General features: G+C 42.4%; 1 protein-coding gene across 1 annotated transcript in view; it reads right to left on the reverse strand.

Annotated features, from left to right (window-relative positions):
- The window catches only part of nr5a2 (nuclear receptor subfamily 5, group A, member 2), a 67,417-nt gene that overhangs the window by 26,442 nt on the left and 17,587 nt on the right, over positions 1-23,388 (reverse strand). The window contains exon 5 of the mRNA XM_005730315.2: positions 2,512-2,631. Coding sequence (XP_005730372.1) covers positions 2,512-2,631 — 120 coding nt within the window. The remainder of the gene's footprint in view (positions 1-2,511; positions 2,632-23,388) is intronic.

Below are 23,388 nucleotides of genomic sequence, written 5' to 3' on the forward strand. Positions count from 1 at the left end.
TATATATATATATAGTCATTTGAATTTAATACACACCAGGAACACTCTTATAGTGTTTTTTTGTAGCCGGCTGACTGCCACACTGTGAGGCCTTGCTAAATCATTCAACAGATCAGTCCAGCCTTTGTCATTTCATGTTTGCTCACATTTGTACAAGTTCCACTGTGTGTTTGATCCTATGACAGGATAAAGAACAAGCACTCATGGTCATTTCTCACTGCTGTTGGTGACATGCAGTAGTAAAGAGAAAGAAAGGCAGAAAAAAAGAATAAAATTAACAAGCAAGGGACAACAAACATAGGGACATGAGACTGGGCAAGACAGAAGGCAAATGACAGGCTGTAGCAGTTAATCTGCTAGTTCAATGGATTTCTCTTCAAATGTCAGTATGAATGGAGCGTATGACTGGCAAGAGCAAAGAAGCAGCTTGCTTCAAAGCAAGAGGGAAGAAACATCTGTTTAAATTCTCCATATGAGCAAAGCTCTGGTCCTTCAGTCACATTTTTTTTAATAAAAGCAGTACAATATCTCCTGGTAAACTTTGCGAATTTATTTCAGAATAAATGTGGTGATTTGCCTTAATGCACTTGAGGACAAAGTGCAATCAGTTTCAGTGCAACAATGGATTAATTACGGCATGAACTAAGGCCTGTCCTCAATGGCTGCTTCGTGTTATGGCATCGTTTGGTTAATTCCTCATAATACACTACATATGGGCATTCTGGCAATTCAATAGTATAAAATACCAGCTGTGTTATTTCGTTTGGGCTGCCAAAGGGAAAAAAAATCCACCTTGTAAAACTGTAGTATCTGTTCAAAATTAAGATTTTGCACACTCTGCATTCTTGGACAAATGGCCCTCTGTTTTGCTGTTGGGACTATGCTTCTAATCTGATGCAGCCACTCAGTGTAAAGCTTAGAACTACAAATACGTGGTCCTTTTTAAAAATACTGATATATAGTTTATAGACCAGAGGACTACATGTACTCCATGTACAACACAGATTTGCTTCTTACTGGGCACTAAGGTCAGAGAAGGCTTTTGCCAGACTCGGTGCAGCGCTCTCCCATCAAGTCCTGATTGTGTTTGTGTAGCATTTGCTTTGGGTGGTGTTGCTACTGCGGTTTAAATATCCCTTGCATTATCACTGTGCTGTCACCCCTGGCCAGGTGGAGAATAATAGGAGATAATGAACTGTTTCAGACCCCCCCCCTCCCACACACACACACACACACATGCATACATTTCCAAACACACACACACACCCTCAACACCAGCTGTTCATTAACCAAAGTATGCAAAACGAAACCGCCATCCAGCACCTCCCCTGACTATCAGCCCCTCCTCCTCCTATTCCTGCACCTCGCTGTTCGGGCCTTTTAAAACAGCCTTATCTGCTTCGCCTCATCATCTTCTCCCCGATCCATCCTCATCTCTTCTACTTTTGGCACATTTCTGCCTTCTGCTACCTCATTCTGCCTCCTTTCTTTTCTTCTCTCTCCTATTATCCAACTCAGTCTCCTTCCATCAGTTTACTCCCTCCGTCCATCTGTTCAACAATCTTGCACCGCTTCTTCTGCCTTTTTATTTATTTTTTTCTTCAAACTCTCATTTACCTGTTACTACTACCATAGCACTATTTGTTATAGTTTGTAGTTCCCACTAGAGGCAGTACTGGCTGCTTCTTCACCCATGCTCAGAATCGACTGTGACCTTGTCTTCATTCAGAATCGCGGAATTAAAAGGACTCCCCCTGTACACAGTGCACACGCGCTCGCCAGAATCTATTGTTGTAAAACATTTGTCGAAAAGCAATGTTTTTGCAGTGCAAGACAATCAATAATGCATGACTTCTCAACTCACTGACAGCCATCTGATTGGTCAGAGGCATATTCATGATGAGCAGTTTCGCACCTTTGTGACTGCACACACTCTCTCTTTCTCTTTTTAAAATGTGCCTTTGTTTGTGTGCGATTTTGAGAATCACTGAAGACCGAGTGAGTCTTCTATGTTTGCTTTGGGTTTGTGTATTTAAAGTGTGTGTGTGTGTGTGTGTGTGTGTGTGTGTGTGTGTGTGTGTGTGTGTGTGTGTGTGAGAAGCCGAAACACAAATCAGCACATGGCATTCTGATGCATTGAGATTTCTTGTTAGGGCTTCAGGCACCATCTCCCACCAACTTCCTCAAAGACCCCCAGTAAAAGAAAATAACACATTTAGCTGCATTTTTTATCTGTCCACCCACTCACTATGCTGCAGCATGAGTGTCTGAGTGCTTCATTTATTCACTGTTTGAGTCTTCATGCTCTGAGAAAAACTGTAAGAGCCTATAATCTTAGAAAGAAACCCCAACAATCAGGCGACATGTCTGTGAGCAATCACTTGGCAACAGTGGGAAGGAAAAATCCCCTTTTAACAGAAAGAAAGAAAAGGTTTTTTTTTTCAGAGTTTGAGTGATACAAGATTGGACAAAAACAAAAAAGGAGTGGAAAATGCTGGAAGTAGTTCTTACCTGCTGGCCAGTGACCAATAGGATAGAGCCCTCCTTGGCATGCACCACCTGGCGGAAAACGTGGTCGAGAATGAGGAGTTCACTCCAGCAGTTCTGCAGCAGCTTCATCTGGTCATCCACCTGATTAGAGATGCATATACAAAAATCCACATCAGGCCAGGTGTTTATTTTTCCGCTCTTATAAAGCTGTAACAACAGTCTCTGTTGAGACTGAATGCCAGATGTACAATACCGTAACTGTCATCAGTGCAGATTGCATGTCTTTCATTGCACTCCTTTATTACATGTTATTTAGACGGGTTTGCAGTCATCAACACACAGAGTTGTGTGTTCAGGAGGGGCGTAGAAAACATGGGATGTGCAAACTGTACAAAATGTGTTTAATGTTCCAAAAATTAAAGTCTTATATCTGTAAGTCACTGAAAACAAATCAAGTTTTAAACAGGAACTTGTAAGCAAAGTCACACTGTTAAAATTTGTGGTTAAGATTGTGTCATAAATACTATAATCATTTTACAGGCTCCACGATCAGTCTATGAGGTCACCTGCTCTAAACATTTTTACTGCACGTTGGGTTTTTTCCAAATGCTAAAAATGCCTGTTAGAAAATCCAGTCTGTCAAATAATCTGAAATGTAGAGCGGTGATAATATTGTACAAAGACCTTGAGAAATAAAGGCTACAGCCAAATAGTATAGAGCCACCCACAGAAAAAAAAGCGCTGAAAAAAGCTGAAGCACTTTGTCAGCCGTAGCGGCTTGTAAATATCACAGGCAGCTGTTTGCCGGGTAAGCTTTCTCACAGGTCAATCACTATTGATCAGTAGCGTACCACAGGCATTTTTTTCCCAACCTTACACAAAGCTCAAAAGTCCCCTGTATGCACTCTAAAGCTTTCTCATGTGAACCTTTCCCCACACAGTTAAGCACTTTGCTGCGTGCCTGATTTAACAATGTTGCCAGGTTTATCTGTTTGCCCATTGCCAGGAGTTTCTGAGTGATTCCACAGATGATAATGATTAAATAGTCCACCCCCCCCATTTGTTTTTCCCCCCTCTAATACCAGCCGTCTGCTCCCAGGGACCTGACAGGTAAACTTTGGAAGCTGACACAGGTGAAATAGTGGTTTTGGGAACCAAAACAACCCCCTCCATTGTGACTGCTAGTCTCTTCCCATGCCCGACCGTGTTAATCATTACTCTACATAGCTAGACTCAAAAAAAAAAAAAAATGGAGAACACAGTGAGAGGGATGGAATGAGGAAAATGTATAAGTAGTTCTTTCTTTCTTCTCCCACCTCTTCTATCAGTAAACAGTGTGCACTTTGTGGCTTTGCTGGGAATAATGTGTCTTTCTGAGCACACAGGGGTCTGCTGCTTTGAGTATGTGAGAACTGTCTGTGAGGGGCATCCAAAGCTTGCAGTATGAAGAATGTGGATCGATGGTGTATCGCGGAAAGGTTTGAAAGGAATGTCTTTTTCTTTTTGGTGCTCCATGGAAATCATAAAGGGTTCAGATTGTTTGATATCAAGTGACCTTAGTTACTCATTTCATGTCAACAACTTTCATTCCACCTTTATTACCTTGTATGACACGACACTGGATATGGCCTAATCTGAAGTCTATCTCTTGTTGATTAGGCCTGTTTTGACTGGTGATCTGAGGCTGGTGGCAAACAGTGTTTGTTTACCTTCCACCACAAAGACACAACAATAGACAACACACTTGGTTAGACGACACGTGGGCTGCCTGACTATTCTTTACTTGCACGGCAGTTGTCATTTGGTTGCTGTACTCCTCCTGATTGGAGTTACTATTTATTGTTTACCTTGATATAGAGCAGCTCTTTGTATTTGTATTTGAATTGTCGCTCCCCTAACATAGTTTTTCTTTTCAAAAGCGATTTGGTTTTGTTTTGACCTTAAAAACAAGCATTTAGTGCTGACATTACGCCAAAGTAGGAAGGATTTCCTTTTTTCTGTGAGATTTGTTTGATCACATCTTTTTGTTGTTAACCAAAAAGTGAGATGTGAGTATCTGGCATCTCCTAACATATTTATTACATCATTTTCTCTTACTACAAGGTAAATGTCATTAGTTAAAAAAAAATCATATTTGAATTCAGAAAAAGTCCACATGGAGGGGATCGTTATGCTTCTAGCACACTGTGATGGAATAAAATGACGCGTATACGAGAGATATGGCACGGTGAGAAATTTGCCTTGAAACGTTTCATGTCTCCCACTTCTCTTTCATCAGTTTGGCAATGCTGCTCTGACTTTTTCTAGCATTTTTGACAGCATCACAGGGTCTGTCTCTCTCCCGCCTCCTTCCTATATACATCTGTTTTTGCGGTTCCACTCTGGTAGTCACTCAAGTGCAAGGGAAATGCCTTCATTAAAACCATCAGAAAGCAAGTAAGACGCTCAAAAGAGGGTGTTTTCTATATTGTGCCCTAATCCAATTCTCTTTATCTCCCCAACGTCAGGATGTTGGAAGTGTGTGTGTGTGTGTACGAATGATTACATGTAAGGCCCAGGCTCTTCAAAGGACTCCACTGTATGTCACTGGTGCTGGCAAGTATCGGGATACTCATCAAAGGCCTGTCCTCACTCTGCCCGCCTGGAAGCTCTTCTCTGACAAGAGTCCTGGGTCATCAAAGGGGGGCAATGGGAGGCTAGACTGGGGCAGGGGACACCCGCTTGGAAGAGGGGGACTGGTGACAGATAGACAGGCGTGTGGGCGGACCAGGGGTACGGGGTTCAGTTCACTGACCTTTTAAGTTCCAGTGACACGAGTCGTTTCCCTGACAAGCTCTTCCTTTGCTCTGTCAAATGAGCAACAGTCACGGTGCCTGATCTTACCAACACTGCTGCCTGTTCGCTCAGATAAAATGAACTTTCTGACACGACATCGACAACCAATTTGTCTTGTGTTTTACACGAGGTCAAAAGGGCCGAATATTATCTCTGTGCAAAGAAAACGCAGTCAGAAAAAAAAAAAAACTGGACGACTGCCAGCGGCTGATTATAAACATTGCCTAGTTTAATGTATTCACACCTTTGTATGGCGCTGCAAAGTTCAAATGAGCAGTTTGTGTGCTCCAAAAGAGCAATAAAGCAGATTTATATAGTGGTTTAATTCCTGTCTCACCACATAGTCATGGAGTATTTAGATAAGGCTTCTAATTGCCAACCGTTTCCAGCAATGATGACGCATAGTAGGAAAAAAAAGCTGTTGTTTTTCCTTGATTCTTCTTCTTTATCCCTTCCTCATTTCACCAAGACATAAAAACACTTGCTGCTAGGCTGATGTTCTTTACTGAAATTGGTTGCTTCCTCGAACACTGTAAATATAGATATTGACGTCAAGATAACTGGCACTCTTTTTTCCCGCTACGATGATTTCCTTAAATACATAAAGGCAGCTAGCACGAGTTACAGCCAGGTCATTCAGTGCTAACAGATGAAAAAGGAAACATTGTTTGATTAATAAGTCAAATTGATGTGAACACATTTTGGTAAGTGTGCGTAGCAACGGTGCTACACAAGAAGTTCAAAGTTGAACACATTCTGCAAAATGAATTTTTCTAAACAGAAAAGTTGAAAAAATGTAATACTGCTGGTGAGGCACTGTGAAGAGGAAGGAGAGAAGTATTTTTCAGGTAATAATGGAATTCTCTTTGAGATTTTAATTTCCACTAGCATCAGACTCAAGGTAATAAAATCTGATAATTACAGGCTGGTGAATGGACACAGCAGCAAATACTTTTCATAGCACATGAAAATACTTCACATGCTCACTGTAAGCCTAACCAAAACCACCACAGACGAACAACAGGAAGGTCTTGTTCTTGAAATTCTTAGCAAATGCCAAAACCACGCTCTGAAATTGGTCAGATGGTGATTTAACGTTGCTATCATTTTGTGGCTAAACAAACCATAAATGGATTTGAGCCATATGAACTTAGCCATACTCTATGAATTCAAGAAATAATTTAGGGCAACATGCATGAAAAAACACTTCTTCTCCTCCTTCAACTGTACGCATTTGAACAATCCCAAGTTGCCACCTGTCCTTGGATGAAGCAAAACTCATTACAGGAATTTTGCTTCTGAGCTTGGCGCTCATGCAGAAAACAAGCTCCCGAGAAATTGCTTCAAACTGGCCTCAAAATACACATTTACAGGTGCTTTTCAAGGTGTGATCTAGTTAATATTTTAATATCATCACCAATTTTTGGTTAAGAAATGAGAGAAATTCCGAGCAGGAACTTGTACTTGCAGCAGCCAGTGATGAAAAATACATATCCTCCAAGAAACCAATTTAACACCTTTATGATCGTTCAGGCGAGTGGGATCAATGCCCTGGATCAATCGCTTAGCCCATAGCTTTTGTTCAAAACCACTGGCTGAGATTAATGGGATTTTCCAGAGAGGGGGAGAGAGAGGTAGAAAAAGGAGAGCCCAGTTGAGAAGGGGGGAATGGAACTGCCAGACAGGGAATGGGAGAATGAGAAAAGACTTGGGGGAAATTGAGAAAATAAAACATAGTGATTAAGAGCAGATATTCCCTCCATTTCTAGGCAAATGTAAATTAATTGGAAATGGAGCATTCAGATGCTCGCTGACAAAAGTAATGTTTATTCATAGCCCCCTGCTAAGAGTAGAGCAATTATCACGCTGCGTCGAGTCAAAACAGGCCAATGTACGAGAATCTTTCTCCCCCTTTCTTGAGGCCGGGTTTTGGTCTAGTGCCACGAGCATTGTTAAGCTTCGTACGGTACGGTGGGCTTTAACGAGAGTACACAGCTGGATCTGATTTTAATAAGTAGTTCCATTTTTGATGTGGCTTAATGAACAGATTAATAGAATCTCCTTCTGTGGAGCCTTAATGAATGGAGAGAATCGTGGTTTTTTTTAACACAGGGGGGAGAACACACACATTCGCAGACCGTGAGTTTATTTGCCTCAAACGACTCGTACATAAACAATAGCTGTGCTTCTATCTTTCCTCTATCTCTGTTGGACAAGAATCAATGCTGTCTCGGAGTACTACAGGTGAGATTTGAAGCTGACATCAATGCCTGCGCGTCTCTAGCAGCCATTCTTTGGTGCAGTCCTGTCTTGGCATCTGTTCGCCTTGAGCCAAACAGGCCGCGTATTCACCTGGGAACGGGCATTAATTTACCTAGAACCGTGCCTGTTGTTCTCAGAGTGTGGCAAACACTTAATTACACCGAGCTTGACGGTGTACCGAAGCTCGCTTCCAGTTTAGCTCGTTGATTAAATTGAGGAGCGACGTGTTTTTGGTGTTTTTCTTTTTGTGATTTGGACAAATTAGCCAGCAATGTATCAGGAATCATAAAATGGTTTATATTTGTTTTACTTTTAGAGCACACACAACCCTGATGACCTGAGATAAAACCTCACTATCAACCTGTTTATTTCTTTATTGCCATTATAACATCTTAACAAAGACCAAGCTACAATAAAGGCACAAAAAAAAAATATCAGGTCACCATTTGATACCATCTAGGCAGCGTCTTGTTTTAGGTCAAACGAAATAGCACATGCCCACTGAATCCTGCTGCAAATCATTTTTGACATCCTTAACTTGCCCAAGCCACAAATAGAGTTATATCCATCAGGAAAAACAAAATCCCCTGGACGTTCCAACAATGGTATGTGAACTGGTGGGAAGGCCGAGACGGATGGACAGTGTTCACGATCCAGATGACGTCCCCCTTTCTGTTCATGCTGCAGAGTGAGAATAGAGGACCGGTATTCGCTCGTCTCACTTTAACAACGTCAGCTTATGCTTATCGTGGCCGTCCAGTCCATGTTCGGCCTCGATCCTTCGGCTGGCACAGTGATAAGAATGCTGGGAAAATGAGCAGGTGGCAGGTGCTGCTGCTAGTCAAGCGGGAGGGGGCTACACAGAGAGCAGAGGAATGATAATACTGGTGGTAATGCACCCAGTGAAACTAAATTTGTCAAACAGCAGACAAGCTTAAGGAATAAAGCAACCAGAGTCAATTATTTCCTACTCGGATATGTATTTGTTGCTTTTGAACTGATGCTTTAAGTCCCTTTACAGCCGCAGACACTTAACTGAATGGCTTGAACAGCAAATAAATGAAAACATTTAGCCATTGCTGAATTAAACCCAGGGGTTACCTCAACTATATACAAAATGCTTGTTGTTACACTCTCAACTTCACTGCAGCTGTGTCTATTAAACCTTAGGTTGACACAAAAGTTCAGCACAAAGGTTCACTTGGCCTGGTTGTGCTATATAAGGTATCCAAGCCAGAGTGTCACCTTTATCTATATTTTACTATTTTGTTATGAGAATGCTCCTTCGTCCAGCTTTGAGCTGCCCTGCGACAGTATGTGACACTATATACTGTATCGCACGAATGCCCATCAGCATGTCTATAGCACCTGCTTGTTGTATGCATCTATCTTTAATCCAGCAGATCAGGTAATGGAGAATGCCGATGGGTTTATCTCCAACTGAGCACACAGAAATCCTAGACTGTTATTATGTCTCTTAAGAGCCATTGAGATGCCACAGGCCATCTGTGAGCTCAGAAAATATCACACAAGATGCAGCAGGCCTTGCATCTTTCTTTCACTCCAAAATGAAAGCGCTTCTGGTGGAAAAGAGGTTCTTTATTATATCAGCTTGTGATGCGTGCTTTAAAATTGTACATGCTCTATTCATTTGTTTTGCAATCAGTCGAGCACAGTATTTCTAGTCTCACCATAATATAAATTCACTCACTGCAAGTAGATGTAAAGGTTTTTCATGAGAAGTGTAGAAAGTAGAAAGTGCAAATCTTCTTTCCTCCAAGATACTATTCAGTGCTTAGTCCTCAGCAGTGCAGAAAAAACAAGCCATTTCTTTTCGAAGTATTTTTCTTGTAATGCCTTGTAATTATCTACCTACCTAGATGCTTTGAATGAGCATTTGTGTGTCGCTGCATATGCACTTACTGTGTGTTGGACTGAGAGCGAGACTGAGAGGTTTGTGTGAGTGGATGTATGCTGTCCTCTGTGTGTGTGTGTCAGAAAGAATTCTTTGTGTTTCAGCGTGCGTGTGCCCCAATGTCTGATCGATATTGCTGAGGCACTGTGATTGATTGGTTCCCACGGTGACCGCATTAACGGACTCCGGAGGCCGACCTCTGACCTCTACAATACCGCACATTCGATTGGCAGTGCTCGTTCCCTCTTCCCAGCTTCGCATCGTTTCATCTCTACACATTATGGCATTTGTTTTCTTGTCCAGGTCCCGCATTGAAAACCCCCCCCAGCAAAACAAAAACCGAGACAGTGATTGGGCACGGACTCTTTCCCGCCCTGCCCTTGCTCACCCTGTCTTCTTCCATTCCGCTCCGAGTACATGTGTCCTGAGCCTTGTTGAGCTGAGAGGAAACAAGACACGGGCCTGACGAAGCTGTGCACACTTGCCTGGGCTTTACCTCAACACACACTGATGCCACTAATACAGGAAACCACTGTAAACAGTGTAACAGTGTGCTTAATAAATATGTAATTAATACATTATTAACATAAAAAAGATGCTTTTAACACCAGAAACTTGATACAACAACTGCGCACGCAGGCTAGGAGAAGTGTGGCACTACATGCTAGAGAAAGGAAAAACAAAGCATGTCTGCGGGTCTGGGTGCTGCAATGGGAAGATTGTCTTGTTTTCTCAAGGTCGCTGATGATGGCAACAAACACTCCTCTCTGTCTGATATCAGCGCAGGGATTTGAGGATGAACCAAGCACGCCCAAACTTTCCTATTCTGTTTTTACTTGATGCATAAGCATATGAAAGATGGAAAAATCAATAAGGCAAGAGGAACAGACCAGTGAGAGGCCAGACCTGAATTTCAATAGATATCTTTTCATGCATGCAATGTTTATTGTTGTCTGAAACAACTAGACTGTTTACTAGACATGCATAAAAAAGTCTTGTAGGTAATGTAGGTAATTTTTATTTTATAAGTATATAAATAATGACTGAAAAAAGTTGTATTTTAATCTTGCACGAGGTTCAAAAACAGGGAGCTGCAATAAATTTTATTTCGAGAGAGTGTGAGACATGTAGGTAGTTAATGAGAAAGAAATGTATGTGCTGTTGCTTAATTTCTGAGGAAAGTTAATCCATGAGCGCATGACTTCGAGGCACTATTGTTTCCAAGGTACCTTAGAAATAGATAACTTAGCCCCACCCCAGCCTGCGTGCACACACAAACACATACACACAGACTTGCACAGACACACGTATGCAAGAAATCTCAGGGCTTAGAGCTAAGAAGCTATCAACTAATTATCAAAAACACAGAGAAGCCCTGATCAATTATTCACATGAACATTAGACCGCTAATACACATGCAGCCCAGGGAATGGCATCTCCCAAAAGTAACCCTTCCTTTTACACTCAAACGCACACACACACACACACACACACACACACACACACACACACACACACACACACACACACACACACACAGGCACAAACACTTGGATGCAATCACGTTAAGACCTACATAGTTGCAAATGGGTGCCAATAATATCCATACCTACATGAATATTTCTGCCTTCCTGCTTCTCCACTCTCCCACCCCACCTCCTCCATCAAATGCAGTGAGAAAATGCATGCCATAACAAAGTCAAACGAGTAACGCTAGTAGACTCTCTATAAGGTTCCTGGCTGGGAGGCACTGACCACAGAAATCCTATTGATCCATCAGCAACCCCCCAACCCCTCGTAGATTCTTCAAGCACACACAAATACACACCCCGAGCTTAATCTACAAGGCGATTCCAAGGCATTAAGCCCCAGCCATTGGATTTTCACGCTGTGCAATCATTATTTGAGCTAATGCTGCAATTTATGACTAGGTGTTTGTGTGCTGGGTGTGAAAGGCATGTGGAGGGGATGCATGGTACGCTGGGGAGTAAAAGACTGCGAATATATGCAAGTATGGATTTGACTTTGTTGTGATTGTGGGCTGGCTAAAATTGTGGCTTTGGATTTGGTTTAGTGAAAGGTTATGACAGTCAGATGTAAATGAGAAAGATGGTTTAGGCACAGGAATCAACAAACAAGTCACAAAGTAAAGGAAAAATCCTTTACCTTTTACCCGTAAGTGAAGACATCCTTCGGTCTCGTTATGCTGTGGAGGAGGGTGGGGGGTAGCGTGGATTTGGCTCGATTTAGCCCCCTCAGAGCTAAGTGTCATCGCAAATCAATGACAGAATGACAAAGCCCTCATCTATAGGGCCTTAGGGGTCAGTTAATAGTTTGATTAGTATGAATATTATGTAAATCATAAGCTATGAATTTTCTAGTCACCTGATCTCATCTGCTCTGGTGGATTTGAGAGCAGGTTAGACTGCCCCCTCCACCAGCATCAAAATAAAAGAGCAAAATACAGGAATATCTTTTGGAAGAATAGCATCCCGTTTAGAGAGTACCAGAGACCTGTCGAATCAATGCAAACGCATACTGAAGTTGCTCTGTTGAAAAGTGGTGACCCTTTACATACAAAGTAAAAACCTCTCTGCGTATGTGTAAGTGTGCCCTGGTGTAACTGTTTGTGTGTGCGTGTGTGCGACTTCGATTGACAGACGCTGGAAAATTTGCCAATAATCCTTGTCTGGATGTCTGGATGTTAAGAGGAAAGGAAGACACGCAAAAGAGGAGCCAAAGAAGACAGGAGGCTGAAGCCTTCACCCTTTTGTATTATTCAGAACAGCAGAGACATTCTTCTTTAACTTGCTCGTTCTTCCTCTCTCACACGCAGACAGACATATACCCACAGACACACACATATGCAATATACCTTAACCCAGCATAGAAGACCAGAGCTGTTTTAAAATGCACAGACTGACGCTGTGATGCTTTCTGTCTGAGAGGGTGGGAGACACATATTCCCATTAGTGTGTGACGCGCTCGGGGAGGATGGGGGTTTTTTCCCCCTTGTTTTGTTTTTTCCTTGGGGGGTTGTAATGGGGTGGTGGATTTTTAAGAAAACAGCTGTGAATCCACATTTAAATGTGGCGCAGCTCCAGAGATCACTGGGATCAGAGCCCTTGATGCACAAATTAAATATCTGAATTGCTTAATTGAGCCTTTCCAGAGCTCTTGTGATATGTAAACCGCCGAACTCAGAGGAAGACGAGGTATCAGAACCGCAGCGCCGCAGAACAGATGGGGCCCTGCTTCTCCCTGAAGTGCATCTCCAGGCCTTCTCTGACAGAAACTGCCACGAATGCATCTGGATTTGGAAAAAGATATCTCTGTATAGCATGGCTGCTGCGGGCCTGGTGGTGCGGCTGCTCATGATGGGAAGTGCAGTGCAACATGTGGCGTGTAAAGCATTGCCCTGAGGGAAGGTGAGACTATGGCTTGCCACCTGAAAACCTTGCATTTTTTTCAGCTTCACTGGTTAATTTCTAGAGGTTTAATGACGTTGTCGACACCTCTCCCAACAAGTCCCCTTTCGGCATATTTGGTTTATTGCTCGTCATTGTTTCAGCTTTGCCCGAAAAGCCTTTTTTAAATCCCCTTCTGAGAGGGCGCAATCCGAAAAGAACGCAGGGCCTGTAATGGCTATTATTAGTGCCATGCCTTTATTTCACATGTATGGAATCGTTTATCCGTGGCTTGTGCCAGGTTCGCACTTATGGCTTTTGGGGAGAACAGAGAAAGAGACTGACAGATTGTGAGGTGAGCAAGAGGTAATGGTGTGAGAGTCATAAAAAAGTCCTGGTCTAGTGCAAAAGAAATAAGAAAAGCAAGAGCAAAAACCGGCAAAGAAAAGAGCGGCTAAAGTAGGAATAGGGAACAGGTGCTTTTGTCCTACTTTGGCGGGAGGGCTTGGGCCGTTTTCTCGGCTGGGTCGCTGGCTGGCGTGCAGCCTCGTTGAAATTTCTCGCCCGTTGTCATAACACAGCCACAGTGTCTAGTGTTACTCCGACGAACTGCACACATCAGTCATCGGTGTACAAATTCAATCACCGTTGAATATAAATACCGCTCGAGTCTTTAAGTGTAAAACTAGCCAGCAAGCTGTTGACTGTGGTCCACCACTGTCTTATCTATTGTCTCCTGGACCCCCCAGGCCCCGAAGCTTCCCCACTCCCTGTCTAGAATAGATGAGCCATAAATAAGCATCAAAAATAGACCTAGGGGCACAACTGTTGACAGCTTTGTGACGAAAGCAGCAGACACGGACCCAACTTGTAGGCAGGCTGGATTACACGCAGATAATAAAGGCCACGTAAAATGGGCACATAGGAACCAAAGGGCACTCTGTGTGTATATTGCTTGGTTATTTATTTTTATCTTACCTAAAAGCTAGGTGTGTGTTCTGGTAAATGTGTGAAAGACAATCAAGTCATTGTCTAAAGAAGTTTCTCACACTTAGATACCTGACATATAAATATCTCCTTCTATCACTGTAGTAGGTGGAGTTTTCCAACATAAAGAACATATGTAATGTAACATGCTTAAACTGTATGCACTGAATTTAAATCAGGTAGATAATTGTTGAGTTATAATTATGTAAATCTGATATATGTTATTCAGCTACTCCAGCAATGAATATTGGATTTTACTTTGTTTATAATATAAATAGATGAAGTAATCAAAAACTGTGCTTTGGTTCTGGCGAGCGCAAGAGAGGAAGATGAATTGGCTGACATGTTTGCATACTTTTGAATGGTGAATTTAGTTTAGAGGTTGGGGGGTTAGCTTAAGGTTGCAGCAGCCACACCTCAGCCCCTGTGACCTCCAGGAAACCCTATAGCAGGGAAGTATTTAGAAGCAAAATGCCAGGACTTGTCTCTGTATATTTCCCAGTCGTCTGACAACATAGTGCCACCCTGTGCGTCTGCAAATCACAATGGGCTGCATTTTTTTTATTTATCTTTTGGCTTTCAGTGTTTCTAATGGGAAGCTGGGGTGGGGTGGAAAGGTTTCTGGATAAAAGGCAGATTTAACATGGCTCATAATTAGAAGCACAGCAGCATATGCGTGTGTGTGTGTGTGTGTGGAGGGGGGTGGGGGTGGAAGGAGCGAGAAAGTTGCTTTGTACTTTGGAGTGTGTAAAATGTTTACACTCCCTTGAGTTGATTTGTTAGCAGCCCAGCCAGCTAAATCAAGTTCCAATATCCACTTTGTTTACCCAATTTCTTTGTCTTTTATTCCCACTTCCTTTCCCTTCTATCTATATCTGCCCGTCTCTCCCGGCTGATTTGACTGACTGTTGCCAACTTGCGAAAGAACAACAGTGTTAGTTCGGGGGCCACAGAGGCTAACAGCACAGCCCAGTCACCTGCGCCACCGTCTTAACAAGCAGCATGACCTGCCAATAAAAAAGGCTTTTACCCTGATCATTCTCAAACAAGACTTAAACACAACCTGCTCTTTCTCCTGCCGGATGCCCAAAGTGCTCACAAATGCGAATCAGCCCGTGTTAACTTGCTTGAAAATGAAAAACTACGAGAGGAGGTGGAGGCAATTTTTTTATTTTATTCAATTTTTTTGCTTTTCTTTGCTGCTAAATGAGCAGTGGGTTGAAGACGAGAGGGGGGAAAACGGCAAAAGGCCGAGACAGACAGAAGTTTACAAAAGCAAAAAAACAAATCTCTTTTACAGGTTTAGTTGGGTGGTGAATATCCAGTGATGTCCATCTGTCAACAACTGAATGTCTCATCAGTGCTCTCGCATGCCGAGTTCCAATTTCGGTTAAGAGTCGAAACAGTGGGAAAAAAGAAAGGTCCTTGTGAGAGAAAGAAGTGGCGCAAGGAAGAGATAATGCTGAGGACAGTTGAGTCTATCATTGCTCAGAGCTCTGTAAACTTGTACTTCATGACAGCCTTTCATCCCTCATCAAAGCAACAAGTAGATGAGCAGACTTTGCACATGCTTAAAACGACCCAACCCCCATCGTCTCCTTAAAGCTGCCGCTCCTTTGGGACAGGTGACCTTAAATCTTCTCTTTTAACAAGTTTCCTGTTCTTCCTTCCGGCCTCCCGCCATCCCCCCGGGATGGACCTATGGGACCCGTCCAGTATTTGAAATGGCTGTATTTTGAAGCTCAGTCTGACTATCAGGGGAAGTGAAGAGGACATTGGAAATTTTGCTTTCTGTCAAATCGGTGGTTACTTGCAGTCAAAGCAGCCTAAGTTGTATAGGCTGTTCAAAAATTCAGACTGCTATGTTAGGAAATAAATATTGATTTAGAAGAAAATTATTTTTTTAAATTTATTTGTGCTGTTCTCTGAGGCAAATACAATATTTTACATGCATTTCCATGTTTCACTTGCACGTGGGACCTGTGAGAATAGCATTTCACAGCTTCCGTATCTTGCAGCGGGACACTTCAGTGTAAGGCTCATATTCAGGACGTCCAAACTGGAGCCTTCTAGCTAAAGAACTGCCTCAGTCATATATGATTTATGGTTTTTTGACTGCCCATACACTGTCTTTAAAACAGATCCAAAAAAATCGACTTTTCCCATTTTGTATTGCAAAAAAAAAAATCAGGAGGGCCTTTTTACACTATTTATGAAAAAGACAGAGTGATGTCTGCGTGATGGTCAATAATTTATGAATGAAAAGAGGCCTTTGTGAACCTACACCAACCTCTCCCTCCTATAAGTATCCCCCGAACTGCTGCTGCTCCTACCCAGTACTGCTGATCAAAGAGATATTGTTACAACTAAAATAGCAACTTAAAAAAACACACAGGCGGCCGTAAGACCTGCCGGCAGCCAGGGAGACACATAACAGCAGAAGGGAGACGGTGAGAGAGAGAAGGAAGGAAAGAAAGAAAGACCGAACATGTAATAGACAAGTAAACAGGGACAAATAGCTAAAATAAGTGAGGCTGGTCGTCTGCCGACTTCAACAAAAAAAGTCTGTGCAGAATCAAAGGGGTGTGTGTGTGTCTGTCACAGGGGGGACAATACTGTACATGCATTTGTGTGTGTTTTAGGGTGGGTTGCGCACGCGTGTGTGCGTGTATGTCATCTATCACTGGACAAATGCTGGACTGTGGGGGGTGTTGGTGGGGGATCGGGGGGGTGGCGGTGGGTGGAGGGGTTGTCGGCCAGAATGCTGCTGCTCCTCAAATGAAATAATATATCTTTGAAAGCCTACGCCCCGCGCCAGGCCCAGGCCCCATATATCAAGCCCAAGAGCGTCTGGTGGATCTGCTCCAGGCCCATTAACCTTCCACCTGTTCCCTCCTTACACCCCGCACCCTACCCCACCAACCTACCGGTTCTCTTTTCACCCTCCCCTGTTGTCCTTCACTGTGCCCCCTCTTTTCCTCTTCCTCCTCCTCCTCTTGCCCTTGGTTGTTACCTCTCACAGTCCCTTGTTCATCTTCCCATGTACCCCCTCCCCTCCTCCTTATTTCCTTCTTTCTGTCCTTCTCTAGCGACCCTTTATTATCTTCTTGTAATATTTTCTTAATTTCTCATCTTATGTCTCTATTATTTTCCTTTGGTCAACTTTTTTGAACCCCTTCTTTCTTTCTCTTACTATTTCTATAACTAATTTAAACATCCCGTGTGCCATCTTTCCCCACACTTGGCAACATCCCTCTCACTGTCCTTTTCTATAGCTTCTTCCTTTTATCCCCTGTAAAGTAAGGGTGCCGTGGTATGTGTGTGTGTTTCCAGGGTGCGGCGCAACCTGCAAAATAATTCAAATTCAATGGAGCAGGGACACAGTTACAAATCTCTGCCAAACGCATGTGTCCGCCAACCCCATCACGCTTGCAGTTTGTCAGGACTGGCGGTGTTGAGAGAGGAGGTTGTTGCATGGTGGGGTAAGGGGTGGAGGGGGTTGACCTCTGTGACAAGACAGACATTGCAGCCTGAGGCTCCGGATCTCTGCGTGTGTGTGTGTGGATGGTGGTATAGATATACCACTTCCCAGGGTTCACAGATCACGCCTAAAACGACTTATTAATTTCCACTCAGTTATGGGGTGTGAAGAAAAAAAAAAGAAAAGGTGCAATCACCGGTCAACGCAGTGCAGGGGCAATATACCCCCTCCTATTACACACACACAAACACACTTAAACACACACAGAAACGTGCACATGCACCTTGAAAATAAAAGCTGCTTCTAAATAGATTATAGAAAAACGAGGTGGGGGAGTAGACTACATGTGTGCAGAGGGGAGAGAACCAAGACTGCAGGAAAAAAAAGACCATCCAGTCTGAACTTGTAAATATAATTTTACCAAAGTAAATTAATGTAATATTTATGGATGTAGATGGGAAAGAGGTCGAGGAGGGGGCTGAAATTATGCACCGGGGCAGAGCGGGGGCACATCAGAGGACCTTACATTATTCACTCAGGTAAATCTATTAGTGGAGAATATTCAGGTGTGAGATGTGAACATCAGCTCCCCTCTTGTCCCACCCGAGGGATCTGTCATCTGGTGTGATTGACTGACACGCAGCAGCTGAGAGGAGTCGATTAAACTGGAGGAGAAGAGTAAGCGCTGTAAATAATTCTACTGCTTAAAACTACTTGTCTAATTTGTTAGACTGCTGCACATTTCTGCAGATTTTTGTGTGTTCATGAAACCTTATGAAATGTATTTATTTATAGGAATCAATAAACTAAACTGGAAGTAAAATTTAAGTACAAAATAACACAACACAGTGCTAATTTGGTATCTTAGCGGACTGGTCTGTTATGATAACAACACTTTATTATAAAGCTCTTAAAATTTAAGTTATGATTTGTATTCAATTTGGGCTTATTAAATTGTTTGCATTCCTGCCTATATTTAAAAGAAAGCTGACATAAAGATGCGAGGTATGACCTGCAACTCTCCTCTCCTCTCCTCCTTTTTCCCTCCTTCTCTCCTCCACCCGCTCCTCTTTGTTATTCCCTCTCCTTCCCTTCCCTCTCCCCCCACTCTCTCCTCGCATTCCTCGTCTACCCATCTCTTCTCTCATCTCCCCTCTTTGTTTCACCTCTGTTCTCCTCGCCTGTCCTTTCCTCTCCCCCGCCATCTGTTTATCCAATATGGCCGTCCCATCTCAGCTGGGAGCTTTCCCAGGGAACGAGACTTCTAATACAGTTCCTCCTCAACATAATGGGCCTCAGTTCTGCTTTTGCCATTGCCGCTACATGCAGAGCAGAGCAAAACAGAAAAACGAGAGAGAGAGAAACAGAGAGGCATAAAAACCTAAATGGATCTCCTCCAAACAACTGTCGCTGGACAACTAATAGAAACAGTAATGCCACATTTAAAAAATGTCACGGGTGTTTTAACTCTGTGCCATTTTTTTCAGGTGGGTGGACTGAGTATACATATATAGTTAAAAAAATTTTAAGTATTTGAATTTTCTTTTAAAATGCTATGTCACTTTCAGCAGATAATTGAAGTAACATGCAGTTCTTGCTCACCTTATATGAGACATTTGAGATTTGAAATAAAAATAGTGCAAATGTCTTTGAAGCTGGGATCTAAAATGTATCTAATGGCTAATAATGTGGAAAAAGAAATGCACCCCCGCCAGTGAGGCAAAATTTCATAGCAATAGTACAGTAATAATTTGGAAATGGTAGTTCACATTGCACATTACATCATGGATTATCATATTGTTGCCCCATTTATATTCACTTTAGTCTAGTGTTACAGTTACTACTATGTTATTACAGAGCTGTACCATATTTTCTTTACGGCACTACATTACCTATGACCCTTTGTCTGACAGGGTGCTTCCTTTTAGTACATTAACTTCTGTATGCCGTGTGTTGACAAGGCACGCAAAAGCGCTTGTTGTCCCACCACCGAACACACATGTTTTTATTAAAGGGTGTAGAGAGGAAAGAGGGTGGGGTAGCTGTGGTGAAAAGGGAGTACAGTTAGGAAGGTAAGATATAAACATATGAATCATCAATAGTCCCTATCGCCCTGCTAAATTCTCCTTCCCATTGTGTTTGTGGTGGGAGTCAGGCTAGCCATCTTTAAGCTGGAACAATGGAGGAGAGGGTAGCACCAGACCACCGTGGTATGAGTCACCCTCACACACACGAACACACACATACACACACAAAGTCCAACTACTCATGCAAACACTTGTATTCCAATTTTCAGTAAAAACAGGAACAGAGTGTTTGTTTGTTTTTTTAATGGCTGTCTTCACCAGTTTTACAAAAACACATGACATCGTCTTTTTAGTCAAAGTGTTTAAATGTTGTCAAGGAGCAACTTAAACTATTTGATCCTTTTAAAAGTCAGATATTTTACCTCACGTGTGTACTTTAAAAGCATTTGTAAGACAAACCTTTACTTCTGTTACAAATTCATCTCTTTCAAGGGCGGTTTGATTTATGACAATTTCTTTTTTTTTTTTTCTGCAGCTTGTTTGGTGAATCACTTCGCTTTACTTGCACTTTCATTTTTGTGTTCTTGCTCTGTCTTGTTTTCAGTAGCCCTTTTTTCATTATTATTATAGTGGACATTGATTTATATTCCTGTGTAAAGCAAACTTTAGTTGACAAATTTCTAAATATCATGGGAGGTTACTGTTTTACATGAAATGCTTTCATGAAGTTGTTTGTTGGGAGGTTTTGTGTTGTATTTCCATCATTCTCCTTCATCTAGATTTGCTTCAGTGAGAGAATTCCTAGAAAGCCCTTCTGAAAAGTGTGCTTGCTAATACTTTAACTATGGGGGTTCATTGATTTGTTCTTTATAGGGGTTACCATCACGTGTAGTACAGTTGTGAAATCCAGTACCACCAAAAAGCAATCTTTTTGCAAAAAGCCTGTAGCTCCCTTTATGAGCATAATAAAGATTCTTTTTCCTTTTCTTTACCATGCACAAATGTATCGGAGCAGGCAGTGGGGTTCATGGCAGGACAGGGGATGAGGAGGTTGGGGAGGGATATCACAGCATCCGCCCAGTGCCAGCAAATGTCTCTGAACGACAAACGCCCCCCCCCCCCCCCCCCCCCCCCCCCCCCAGAGCGAACAAACTCTGGGATACACTACATTTAAGTGTGGAACACAGTGGATTAAGCATGGTTTGTGTATACTTTTGTATACACAAATAAATCCCTTTTTTTTTAACCTTATTTACCCTTTGGAAAATAAGACAAATGTATAGTCAGTGGCTTTCTGCAAAAGGAGCAAAAACGAATCTTTCAATGAAAAATCATTAAAACCATTAACTGCATCTTTTGTTGGCAAACGCAGGGTCAAGTTCTGATATAAATAACAGAACACGAATCACGAATCCACCTGTTTTCAACTCACGTAAAATTCTATAAAACTCCGAACCCTGCCAAAGCATTCCCTCATCATGCCACTTTTTTTAAAACTGATTTTAAAACCAGTGCACCAGACCTGCCTCGATCTAATTGTCAATGTGTTAAACCAATCAGAAGTGAAGTAGTGAAGTAGGTTGGCGGAGAGAGCCCACCCCAACTTCTCAGATCCAAGGTGTAAGAAATGTTCCTCACGTCATGCCTCATTCCCAGAAGTAAAGAGAGGGAGGGCGAGAGGTAGTGCGCCGCACTGGAAAAGAATAGGGAGTGCTCTTTAGAAGGTCCCCCTAATGACTAAATATTTATGAGTCTCGTGACCGAGGCCAACTTATGGAAACTAAATCTTTAAACACTTTTTTGGCAGATGCCTCCCACACACCCTTCCAGCTTGGCTCTATGACCAGAGAAATTCTTTTGTTCTTACAGAGCTAATAATAGTGAAAGGGGCTGTGCTTTATGGGTGAGTGGTGTCCGTGTCTTAATGTGGATATCTTTGTGTGTGTGTGTGTGAAAGCGTATTTATAACTTCCTACAGTGCCACACTACTGCAGTGACAAACTTTTAATTCCACTCAGCTTCCTCTCTTTCTGGTCTCAGGCTCAACCTCATGTCTTAAAGTCAGATTTAATAGTTAGAGGAGCTGATGAAGGATTTATACATGTCTTATCAAATCAGCAATCAGTATGAAACACTACAACGTGCACCATTAGCTGTACCAACACAGACACACATATAGTCAAAAGGAAACAAAGATTTGTTTACAAGGAGATAAAGGTGGAGAACAAAGGTCGTGGGTGGGTTTTTCTGCTTAATTTGCACAGTAAAAATATGTAAAGGATGGCACCATGCATTGACACACAATTATTAAGCTCATATGGCTGAAAAACACAAAGCAAATACTTTGTAGATTTTAAAATGCGTTCAATAGCAGCATCAGACAATCCAGAGTGAGCTGATCAGTTTGGCTAGCCCGTGCTTTGCATATTCTCCCCAGCATTAATCTTTCTTCACCAGTCCTCCCTGTAGCTGTTAATTAGAAACAAGCGAGGAGACGAGGACTGTGGGAAAATCTGTCAGTGCCGCAGCTAGCACATTATTTGTCAGGCCCTCTTGTGCTTCAGATGACCCTTCAAAAATAGGGGAAGTGGGGTAAGTTCAATTATCTCTCTTACTTGAGTGAAACGTGGTCCCACCTCCCCAAAAAACACTGGGTCTTGTGCAACACAAGCAGGAGATTATTTTTTGTAACCGTTTGGGGTAGAGCAAGAGGTTTCTCCTGCATAGAGCCCGGGTCATTTTCTACCTTTGTAACAGGCACTCGGCTCAATTACTATCAAGCTTCTGTAATATGGGTAGTCATTAGGCAAACATAATGACAGCCCATTCAGCAGCAAATCAGGGAGTGACAAACACAAGTGGGTGAGATAATTGAATTAGGATGAGAGTGAGAAAAATAGAGATGCTTCACAATGGAGCAAAAATGATCATTCAAAGTTAATTGGCAAGCAACACACAATTATTAGCTGTGGCCACACCCTACAAAGGTCCTTTGTGTGTCTGTGTGTGTGTGCTATGCATTTGAGGTAAATGCAAATACAGATCTCAAAAATGTCAATAGTGGGGACACGGCGCGTGCTAAATGTCAACATGTGTTTTTCAAGGACTCTTATCTGTGCTGTAATTGGCTCTGTTTTTAATATTGCATTTTTTCATTTGTTATTTTCCCCTTTGAAAACAAAATAATATTAAATATTTGGAGGGGATTTTGCAACAGGCCCTGGCCCATGAATATGCAGCTGAGCCTTCGGCGATGCGGTGTGAAACAAACAGAAAAAAGAATCAGACAAGGGGAAGAAAAACAGGTGAGGCACAGACTAATCAAATGCCTTTCATGTCGCTCTGAACATTAACCTTCATTCAGAGCAAATAAAGTGCAAGTGTGCAAACACACACCAGAAAATCTCCCTTGTGCTCTGTGATGAATAGGAGGAAGAATGATCACGTGTTACAGTGAAGCATTTGTGGATGGTATCCAGTGGTCAGTTGTAATTGTGATCGGGACAAAGGATACAATGTTGCCATTTTAATAGGCTTGTCAGATTACATAAACCTTAAAAAGCTGGGTTAGGAGGAGCAGAGTCTTAGGTTTAACTGTTATTTAATTAGAACTCAGTTTAAAAAAAATTTAAAACGCAAAAGACTTTTTTATTTTTGCTTTTATAGTCATAGTATCGCATGTCATCACACAGCGCATGTCTGTGTAGATCTGAGAAGTATTTAAAAGGGATGGTATTCTGTTCACATAAAACCCTCAGACTAGGGCCTTGTTAATATGAAATGTGCCTGAAGCTCACAGTCAAAGTTTTCAAAACCCATAGCAAAAATGTGTCATGCACGGGGTAAATACAACTGGCTGCTGAATTTTGATCAGGCAATGGGACACGCAGCAGTGGCAGCAATGGACAGACCTGCCACTGCCCCCCACAGCCTTGTGCACTCAGTGTTAGCGTGCAGCCGTGGCATTAAAAGGGAGATTAAAGG

This window comes from Pundamilia nyererei, unplaced genomic scaffold (genome assembly GCF_000239375.1).
Source record: "Pundamilia nyererei isolate P.nyererei 1_Seehausen unplaced genomic scaffold, PunNye1.0 scaffold00036, whole genome shotgun sequence".
In the NCBI taxonomy this organism is placed as follows: Eukaryota; Metazoa; Chordata; class Actinopteri; order Cichliformes; family Cichlidae; genus Pundamilia; species Pundamilia nyererei.